The sequence below is a fragment of the Terrapene carolina genome, unplaced genomic scaffold (genome assembly GCF_002925995.2).
Source record: "Terrapene carolina triunguis isolate 2854851 unplaced genomic scaffold, T_m_triunguis-2.0 Scaffold139, whole genome shotgun sequence".
Taxonomy (NCBI): domain Eukaryota; kingdom Metazoa; phylum Chordata; order Testudines; family Emydidae; genus Terrapene; species Terrapene triunguis.
In genome coordinates this window covers 13,301,578-13,312,651 of record NW_020664490.1, presented here as the reverse complement: position 1 = coordinate 13,312,651, position 11,074 = coordinate 13,301,578, and the positions used below count along the sequence as shown (strand labels likewise).

The 11,074-nt window shown below is 45.8% G+C and overlaps 1 protein-coding gene across 1 annotated transcript in view; it reads right to left on the bottom strand.

The window, feature by feature from the left end:
- Positions 1-351: 351 nt before the first annotated feature.
- The window catches only part of LOC113406793 (complement C4-like), an 89,736-nt gene continuing 79,013 nt past the window's right edge, over positions 352-11,074 (bottom strand). Inside the window, exons 39-41 of the mRNA XM_026653514.1 lie at positions 9,756-9,839; positions 1,932-2,064; positions 352-510 (exon numbers count right to left, since the gene is read on the bottom strand). Coding sequence (XP_026509299.1) covers positions 369-510; positions 1,932-2,064; positions 9,756-9,839 — 359 coding nt within the window. The 3' untranslated portion in view covers positions 352-368. The remainder of the gene's footprint in view (positions 511-1,931; positions 2,065-9,755; positions 9,840-11,074) is intronic.

Genomic DNA, 11,074 nt, shown 5'->3' with positions numbered 1-11,074 from the left:
TGGGGGGCATATCCTTTAAGGAAGGTATCATTTTCTTGGCCATTTTTTAGGGTTTGTCTCCAAAGCGACTTAGGTCCCCAGCAATGTAGTTCTGCTGACCTAATCTTCTAGTGTTGACCAGGCCGTAGATTTTGTTTCAAGGAAAGGCTTGTGCATTTGAAATTATAATTTAGCTGACATTTTTGCCACGCTATCCCCACACAGTAATAAATCCCATCCAGGGAGCAGGCAGTTATTCATAGAAACACACACAGTAACAAAACAAGCTCTGTTATATGTTCCTAGAACTTTAATGCTTTATGGGCCATACCCAGCCCAGGGAAAGAGTAGCACTAACAGGTAGTGGGTACGTTGTGTGACACCAAGATTCAAATGTTGCATTTGTTTATCTCATACTCATTCATAAAATCATGGAGGTCAACACAAGGTTTTCGGCGAGTGGTGGCTTTGCATGTGTTACCATCTGGAATCTCCTCTATCCAAGTTTGTGAATCGAGGATGTACTGCATCCTATGTAACAATTACAATAACAAAGGAGGTGTTAGTTAATGCTGAAAGACAGCTTTGCCTAAAGTATGTGAAGAGTATAAACCCTGTGGGGTCTGATTCATCCTTGGGCTAACAACTGTAAGGTCAGTGGTGTTACACCAGCCGTGAATCTGGCCCTAGGCCAGATGAACATTGCCTGGTTTCAGGTTTTGCAGCAAACATGAAACCTAATCTGGGCTCACCAACAGGTTCACTCAAGTTTGAACAAGCTTTGGATTAGGGCAGTCCCAGGATGATTTATGGTTTGGGGTTTAAACCAAGATAAATGTGGTAGACTGGGTTAAATTTCACTTTGAGTTTTGGGAGTTCAAAATTTTGTGACGGGAAATGAAAAAAAATCATACAAACCAGAATTGGTGAAACTCCTCAGCTCAGCAAGAGGACTTGCTAAGGTGGTGCAAGGGGGTACACAGAGGAGTAACGGGATAAAATTGGAGTAAAGACATATAGGCAGAATCTCAAGAGACATACAGTGAGAGCTATTAGGTGGTAGACGACCAGAAAGATAGTGAAAGCCATAGTGCTTTGCCTTCAGCCATTTAAAACTGGAATGGAGAAAGCACCATAGGGAATAGCCTCTAACATGATGAGAAATGCTTTGGGGCCCTATCCAAGGCCTACTGAAGACAATGGAAGCTTGTCCATTGACTTCAATTGGCTTTGGATCAGGCTACAAGTTGTCACGGAACTGGGCCCACAGATTTTACTCGGTCCTTCCTGAGGCAAACCCCTACTTCATGCAGTGGAAGGAGCCTTGATTTTGAGAGTTGTTCTGTCCCCCTATACGCAGCACAGGCTTCCCATTAGAATGGGCATTTTTGTTTCTTTTTTTAACCCCACTTTGCCAAAAGAACAACGTATTCAAATTTGTTCTCCAAACACAAACATAGTTCAAGGGGTTCTCAAGATACTGAACTGGAGTTTCCCATTCCCCATTTCCTACAGTTATGATACTGTAGCCTCAGGGCCAGATTTTCAAAAATAGCAGCCTACCTTGATCCTCCAGAGTATGCATGCCTGGCTCTAGGCACGTAATTGTGCATGCAAACATGCAGCTGTGCATGCAGAATAGGTAACTGGGCAGTTACCTGCTTGGGTCAAGCAGCTGCATGTTACAGTGCAATGACCATTTTACCTGTGCCGTTGCATATTTTGCAAATGGACGAGGGCAGCAGAATCAGTGCCTGAATAAGGGCCTCAAAATTTGGCCCAATCCTTTATAAAAAGAGCATTCTAATAAAAAAAGTCCTCAGTTGCAGACTTCCCTGGAAGATAATAGATCTTGGCACATCTGACTCACAGGTCACCTCACAGTTCAGTATCTGTTGATAGACCTTGCAACATCAGTCGCTATTGCTTATAAAGGAGGCACTTTTACTTACTTGTTGTTGCAGTCAATAGTTTGCCCATCTTTCCCCATCAGAAGGTATTGTTTGCCAGCCTCCACCTTTAATTCGCAAGATGAACGCTTTAAGAACTGTCGGAGATCACCTATCTGGATGGTTTCATCACCAGCTATTGTGGAAACAAAGAAAGCACCATAAACGGCTTCTGTCTGATACTAGTAAAGAGAAAAAGTCTGTAGTGTTCACAGTAAGAACTATGTTTTTTCAACAGTAAAATAAACTTTTAGGGACAGATTGTCCAGTGTCCTGCACCCTGTGGAGTCATGTACACCCTTTCCCCGCCCCCATTCCAACTCCCTCCCCAAAGTCCCCGCCCCAACTCCGCCCCTCCCTTCCCCTATTGGATCCCTTCCCCAAATCCCCGCCCCCGGCCCCGCCTCTTCCCCCAGCGCGCAGCATTCCCTCCCCTCCCCCCTCCCTCCCTGAAACAGCTGTTTTGCGGGGCAAGCGCTGGAAGGGGAGAGAAACAGGACGCGGCGGCGCGCTTGCCAAGGAGGCGGAGGTGAGCTGGAGCAGGGGGGCGGGGCGTGGAGGGGAGCTTCCGCCCCTGCAAATTTGCCGCCCTAGGCCTAGGCCTTGTCGGCCTAGGCAATAATACGGCGCTGCCCATAGATCAACAGACGCAGTGCTTTGTTCCAAAACCTAGTTTCCCAATGGAGCTAACTGAAAAATTTCAGCTGGAATATCTCTTAAGGTGTGTTTACACTGGAGCTAATAGGTGTAAACTCCAGCTCACAGACACATGCTAGCTCTAACCAAGCTGGTGCACTAAAAATGCAAAGTGTAGCTGCAGTGGTGTGAACAGTGGGAGGGGCTACCACCCCAAGTACAATCCCACCTGAGACCATACGTACATGCTCAGGGTAGCAAGCCCTTCTTGTGTTGCCGCAGCTACATGTCAATATTTAGCACATTAGCTCGATTAGTGCTAGTGCAGGTATGTCTGCTGAAGCTGGAATTTACAACTTCCATCCCTTAGTATAAGACAAGATAGATGCACACAGCTGAACAAAGAAGTCAAAGGAAACGAGACAATATTGGTCAGCGTGATAGGCAGTGGTCTTTGCACAGTTATTGTCATTGTCAAGTTTATTGCAGGCATCACAGCAAAGAGGAATTTTAAGGAGAATGAGATAGCTTTGCAGATGTTCACTGGAAGCTCCTCTCAAGAATGAGGGGCAGCACTGGAGAAAAGTGCAAAGGTGCTTGTTTGACAGTGGATGACGGAGGCTGGCATAATGGGCCACTCGGAAATGGTTTTGCTTTACTAACTACTGCATTCGCTACCAGGCAAAGCAAAGGCTATAATCACACCTTGACGGGTAACATCTTGCTTCCTGAAGTATCACAAAGTGATTTCGAAGCATCAGTTCATTCGCACACACCCCAGAGAGGCAGTTCATGACTGCTATGCCTATTTTACAGATGGGCAAACTGAGGTGCATAGAAGGTGAATAATTTACTCAACAACACACGGAAAGTCAAAGGAAAATGCTGGGAATGGAGTCCAGGATCCCAGACCTTTGTTCTAACTACTAGAGAATGCTTCCTGCCATTCAGGAGCTTCTCACAGACAGAAGAACTGTACTAGACTGTAAATCTTTCCTTTCCAGATAAAAGAAGCAACCATCTCTTCTTCATAAAAAGGACAAAGCAAATAGTTCCTTACATTACTGGGAGCAAATAAACCATGGGAACATGTCAATATTTAGACTGTAAGTTCTTTGGGCAGGGACTATGCTTCCTTTTAGGTGCTCAGATATTATGCTGATGGGGGCCATAGAATCATAGAAATGTAAGACTGGAAGGGACCTCGACAGGTCATCTAGTCCAGTCGCCTACAAATACCTAGATCTGTGGGGCCACTCAGGGAATGTCTACACAGCAAAGAAAAACCCACAGCTGGCCCATGCCAGCCGACTTGAGCTGCAGGGCTGTTTCATTGCTGTGTGCACTTCCAGGTTCGGGCTGGACCCAGGACTCTAGGGCCCTGTGGGGTGGGAAGGTCCTAGAGCTTGGGCTTCAGCCCCAGGTTGAAGCCTACACAGCAATGAAACAGCCCCACAGCTTAGGGTGGCTAGGAGACCAGTTTTCAACTGGAAAGTCTGGTCAAAAAGGGACCTGACCATGTCCAGTCAAGTCTAGTTACTGTGGGTGAGGGAGGTGGGAAGATGTCAGGCCATCACCACCACCAACCCCTACTCAGCCGGGGCCACCTCCTACCTGCGTTGGGTGGCTGCAGCTCCCAGGCCCAGTTCTGCAGGTGAGTCCCTCCCGACCCAGGCAGAGTGGAGTGGGGGGCCAGAGGGAAAAGCAGTGAGTGATGAGGGAAGGGGGAAAGAGGCGGGGCAGGGGTGGGGCCTCGGGAGAAGAGGCAGGGCAGGGGAGGTTCCAGCACTGGTGCTGGAGTTCCCGGTTGTTAAATATTACAATGTTGGCAACCCTACCGAGCCCTGTGACCTGAGTCAGCTGGCATGGGCCAGTCACAGGTTTCTCTTTGCTGTGTAGACATACCCTCAGGTCATCCTTACGGCTGAAATATGATTCCAAAATTCTGCTCCTTTTGGACATTTTCAAGTCCCCTTGCTGGGGAATCCCCTGGAATAAGGAACTCCCCAGCAAGCACAGATCAAGCAGGGATAGTCCCCATGCCTCTCTCACCACAACCGGAGTGCAGCGGGGATGGCGAGTGGCTGCAGTGCGCTGTGCTCTACTATCCTCAGGTGACGTGTGGTCCATAGGGGAGAGGTGTTACCTGACACAAGTTAGAACAGTCCCTGTAACCTGCACAAGGGCCTGAGAACTGTTGAACTGGGTGTTGTGTCTCAGCTTCTTCTTTTTTATTCCCCCTCTCCTGGCCAGGTTTGTGGGGAAAGGGAGTCCTCCTTTGCTGGGTGCTCCCCTAGGCTCTGGCACTGCCATTTGAGCACCTACACTGCTCTTACTGGAGTCCTACAGCCCAGCCGGGAAGCAGGCAATGGAAAACCCAGAGCTACTCTCTCCTCCCAGCCCTCTGATGCTGGTGAATGGGAGAAAGGACGGCAGCTTCACAGAGCACAGCTGGCTTACATCCAAGCTGTGCCTGCGTCTGTGAGGAAAGCAGTGGGAAGCAGCTGCGGGGGAGAAATTGGCAGGCCTGGTTCAAACACTCCCAGGGTCTGGCTCAGGGATCCATTTTCCATTCATAACCAACCACAAATTTTCTTCTCAACATAGTCACCTTTAAGGGCTACAGTTTAGAGCACAGAGGACCACAAGTTGGCTACTCCGACCTAGGTCGATAACAAACATTAATAAGGATACTACAAGACTCTTGTTGCTTTGATATGTAGCTTTTTAAACCCATCTGAAGCTTTGTTTAAATTGTATAAAGATGAAGAGATTTAGGAAGAAAAGCTTTTAAAAAACAAAGACACTGGTTTTATGTCTCATTACAATCCACTAACTCACCCTTGTCCTATGACTGCAGAGGTGTTCACTGCCCACTTCATTTTGAAGGGTTTCTTGCAACATGTGTTAACTCCCTGTGCTTAACAATCTGTTTCACCTTGTATTTAGCTGTGACACTCTGAGGGCTTGTCTACACTTAAAACGCTGTGCCACTGCAGCGCTTCAGTGTAAACCCTACCTATGCCAACGGGAGGGATTTTTGTTGGCATAGGTAATCCAGATCCCTAAGAGATGGTAGCTAGGTCGACTGAAGAAATCTTATGTCTACCTAGCACCGTCTACACAGGGACCTAGATCAGCTTAACTACCTCACTCAGTGGTGTGGCTTTTCCACACCCCTGACTGAGATAGCTAAACCAACCAAATTCTCTAGTATAGACCAGGCCTGAGTACCTTTCCCAGATCTGAAGAAGAGCTCTGTGAAGCTCAAATGTTTGTCTCTTTCACCAACAGGAATTGGTCCAATAAAATATATTATCTCATCCACCTTGTCTCTTTGAAAAACAAAAGCAGTAATTTATTTAAAATAGTTTACGCTCACACTCTTTCTTCAAAGCACGCAAACCTAATCGTCGTCATCGGCTATCCCTCGATATGAGGATGTCATCTGCCAGGGGGAAAAGTCATTGATGAGACTTAAGATGGTTGAGGAGTCCAATCCATGCTCTACAGGTTCTCCCACATATGTGACTGGTATCTGCCTGGAGAGAGCACAACTGCTGGCCAGGATGCTGTACATGCTCCTTCCTTCTCAGTCTCTTGAGCAAGGTGATTCTCTTCAAAACGGGCTGAGGCTTGATGTGTGATGTGACACCACTGTAGTCTATTGCTAGCCAGCTCTTCCCAATTCGTGGGGTCAATGCCTCCCTTCTTAAGACACTTTCATGGTGTCCTTGTAGCATTTCCTCAGTCCCCTGCAAGTCCTCATACCATGATTAAGTTGAGAAAAGAGGACTTGCTTCGGAATACTAGTATCAGCCATCCCCACACAATGACCAGCCCAACGAAGTTGATGTTTCATAATCTTCACCTCAACATTGGTGGTGTTTCAGTGCTTAGTGTAGCAGGCAGAATCAGAAAATCTACATCTCCAGTGCTGCTGACCTGCCCTACAATGATGCATCCTAATATGCTCGTGGTTTTCAACCTGTGGTTTATGGACCTCTGGGGGCCCGCAGTCTATGTCTAAGGGGTTTGTGAAAGGTTATTGGTAACACAGAACAGTAGTTTTCAACCCTGTGGTTTGTGGACCCATGGGGACCTGCAGATTGTGTCTAAGATTTCCAAAGAGGTCCGCACCTCCATTCGAAATTTTGTAGGGGTCTGTAAATGAAAAAAGGTTGAAAACCACTATGATATGCTGTTCCCTCAGAAACTACTGCATAGGACATTCACTTCCCAGCCATAACAGGGATCATAATAAGAACATAAGAACGGCCATACTGGGTCAGACCAAAGGTCCATCTAGCCCAGTATCCTGTCTTCCGACAATGGACAATGCCAGGTGCCCCCAGAGGGAATGAACAGAACAGGTAATCATCAAGTGATCATTCCCAACTTCTGGCAAACAGAGACTAATCTCTGTGTTAAAATAGGTCAGATGATCCTATTCTAGTTCTTGGCCAGAAAGTCATGGATTTCAATATTACTTCAGGACTTGGGCTTGAGCTCACTGCCGGGGTTGAGAACCTACCTCTAGGGGGAGAGAGAAGGTGCTCAGATACCACAGTGACTAGAATGACAGAACACAAAAATACTAACACAGCAGTGCAGTACTGGTAGTGGTGCTGCACTGTATTACTACTTGGGTAGGACATAAAATAAGGTCACTTCTACCTGCTTCTAGCAACATTCCAGATGGAATTTTAAGATCTCATGACACATTTTGAAAAGAGCAGATAGCGCCACTGTGCTGGCCAAATTCTCCTTCTGAATACAATGCAAAATAGCAGGCATAACTATGGCACAGATACAAATCTTAACAGCAACAATTAAAAGGCATCCCAAGCTGTTTACAAGATATTGCTGTGTTCATAGTGGCTCCTGGCTTCTTACACAGTCTCTGCACTATAAAGTATTATGAGATATCCTGAGTGTGAAAAGTTCTGGATATAAAACCTAATCCTAAAGTTGAATATTTCAAAGCAAATAAGATTTCAGTGTGACTTGGAAAACAATATTAACCCTTGAAGCCCAACTCTAAGAGAATTTTATTTATTCACTAGTTTAAACTTACATCAATTTTACGTACACTATTTCAAATCCAAAGAAAAAAGCCATTCAGTAATATATGCTGTCCTACATGTGCATTGCTCCCCTGAGTAATACAGCAAGTGCTGCAGATTTGTTGTGTAGTGCAAGACTTGTAGGGCATGTATGCCACATAGTGGACTCAATTGCCCTTACAGCTAGGAATGCAAAGGAAAACAAAGATGGACTGGGCTTGCTTACTTGAGCAATTATGTCATTTTGCCGCAGGCCCATTGTAGTCAAATTGCCATCAATTTTTAAAATTCTTATGGCTTGTAGGTAACTCATGCTGTAGTCTGATAAGTGTTCAAATCCATGGGGGGATTGTAACTATCTGAGAAATCACCATAATAGGCTGGGAGAATAAGAGCAAAGAGAACCTTGCAGTCTATGGATTTCCTGGCTAAGACCCTGCAGATTTCCTAGAATTAACAGATCCGTCCAGCATGTGGCTGGACTCCTCCAGAGTCACTGTTCCTAGCATCCTCACCCTACATTTAGACAATGCCAAGGACTGCATTATCCTACCTCCTGCACTTGGAAACCACTGGGTTCACATAAGCTATCTCTGGACCCACACACCCAGGACCAGGTCATCAGCCAAAAACTGGACCACTGGACACATAACAAAAGTTCTGCTCATCCAGGTGTGACGACCGCCCATCCAGGCAAAGACCAGTGCCTTCATTCCATCCCATCAGGGGAATGAACCAACAAGGCTGGAGTGACCATGGAAGCTTTCAGAACTATAAAGTTTTTCAGTTTGCTCTGGGAAGGCAAACCTCCCAGCTACAAGACCAAGAGGTTGACAAGATACTACAACCAACTGATGTCCGCAGTGGCTGAACTTCCCCTGGGATATTATCTGCCCTCTTCCCCCACAACTACTGTGAAGACTGTCCTGGTTTACTGATGAACTAGGTAAATGGAAGTGTGTAGGCAGGGGACTAGAATGGTGGTGGCACAAAACCTGCTTTGAACCCACCCACCATCAGCACAAAGTCTTCTGCAGGACTGCGCCACTGCAGCAATGGAAGCAAAGACAATCTTCTTCTCTTCTGTCATCACAGGTACAAAATCCAGGCTTGAAGGGCTACTCTCTCTAGTTCACCAGCTAATTGGACTTCATAATCCATCCATTGGCTCTGAGCAGCAAACACTGTGGTGAGTTCTCATACTATCACATGGGAATGATCAACTGAATCTGAGAGAAGCTTTTAAAAGACCGGAAACCCTAACCTGGACCAGATAGGTCTAACCACGCGCTAACCGAATACAGTTCAACTCTATCACACTAAACGAGGGTCTAGAAACCTTGAGAAATATTTGAGCCGCTATCTGTAAAACAAATCCATCTTCTTCTTGGCTGGTAAAATCCAGTAAGTAACAAATCCTGTCCACCATGAAAAGAAAAGACCAGTGTCTTCCCTTCAGAGACACAAACTGGTATTCAAGACATGTGTGTGAAAATATCTAATCATAAAACTCTCCACTGCTCTTCTCTCCCTGAAAGGGAATATGTACTGCTCCTAGTGGGCAGCATTTTATTCCTCCAGTCTTCTGGAAAGATTCGCTGGTTCATTTGAACCAAAAATTTTGGAGGCTCTGAAACGTTTAGATCTATTTTCACCACATTTGTCTCCCACTGGGATTGGAACTGACAATGTGCTGAAACAGCATGAGAAAGGCAGGTCTCTGGGTATTCCTAGCTGGGACAGGAGTGGAAGTCCAGTCCTGCTTTCATAAGATTCCCAGCCTTACTTTACAGACTCAGAGAGGTTTGGATGGCCTGTATAACTATTCCGATTTTGGGTAATTATCCTAAACTGAATTCCAACTTGAAACCTGTTGATGTTCACCCATTGTTAGTATGCTTGTACCTAATTACTAGCAAATATGTATCTCAATCCTGCCTTTAGAACAAACAGATTTTTCATTGGCTCTTTAGTACAAGGGCCTGGGCATTTCTGTTAAAACATAGAAAATGGAACTATTGAATGAGTATTATTGTCCTTAGAATGCCACCAGTTTGGTAGAAAAAATTACTTTCCTTGGAGAAGGCCAGATTTTGCCGTAAATGAATGCAAAGTTTATACTTACCGACTTTTAGGATTCTTTGGATTTTGGTCTCATAGTAATCAAAAGCATTCTTTTGGGTCATCCCCAGGATCTCTACATGGTATGCTGCAACAGGATAGTATTTGTGTGAGGATGGATGCAAATATTAAAAAGCATACAGAAAGGAAAATCAAATACGCTTCAAGTGGTTTCCAGCACAGAGGCAGATGTGCTACCAAGTGAGCTGGAAATCTGAAAGACAACTGGTAAGGTATGTACTTGACAAGGCAGACACTGATCAGGAGTTTGTGGGGTTGAACCCCCTCTGCCAAATGTGACATTATCGTCCCACTTGGAGATAGACCAGACTATATCAGTAGGTTTCCTGGACTGCTGCACCGGGAAGGGCCTGTCTTTGTCCTACCACTGCATTCATGTGCACGCCACTAAAGCTGCTGAGCCAGATTCTTCCTCCAGTAGCTCTTGCACCCTGCATATCCTAGAGAGGAGCCAGAGAGACAAACTAACATATAAAGAGGTATTTAGCTGGCTCAGCAGGTTTGGGAAGGAAGGAAACACTAGAAGGAGTCACCTACTGTTTGCTATCCCCTTTCCTACCAGAAGAGAAGGATAGTTTGATGGTTGAAGCATTAGCTTCGGCTATGGGAGACTGAGGTTCAATTCCCTACTTGTGGGTGGCTTTGGGCAAGTCATGCAGCCTCTCTGTCCCTATCTGTACAGCACTTCCCTACCTTGCTGGGGTGTTTTGAGGAAAATACATTATAGAGTGTGAAGCTATTTGAGATCTACTGATGAAAACTGCTATATAAGAAATAGGCCTTATTATTATTACCTAACACCAGGGACCATGAGGTCAGAGGCTCCAATGCCACCGGTCTTCTTGGAACCAGAGTAACATACTGGTATGCATTCTTTCTTGCCCCCCAACCCCCGCCCAGCCAGACTTCTCATCACCCACTCACTGCCCTTCTCCCCAGCCCAGATGAATTCCTTGGAAACCTCTCTTTTTCTCTCCCCTGTCCAGAAGGACTGCCCTAATACCCACTCGTCTCCCCATCCCAGACAGACTCCAAGCCAGAAACTCTGCTCAGTTTAGGGGAGGTTCATTATAGAGACAATTTACCACTAGAGATGTAAGGGTCAAAATGAACTGAATGAATTCTCCCCTGACAGCTAGCTGGGAAGGAGAGAGACTTCTGGAGCAAACTGTATTTATATGAACACACCTACTCTGCTTTTTGGGTTGCTGGACTTAAGAACCCGAGGGGAAAAGGACACTACCCAACTTACTTGGGGGTGGGTCTTTTGCTCATGATTTATGTTTATGAACCCTGTTTGCG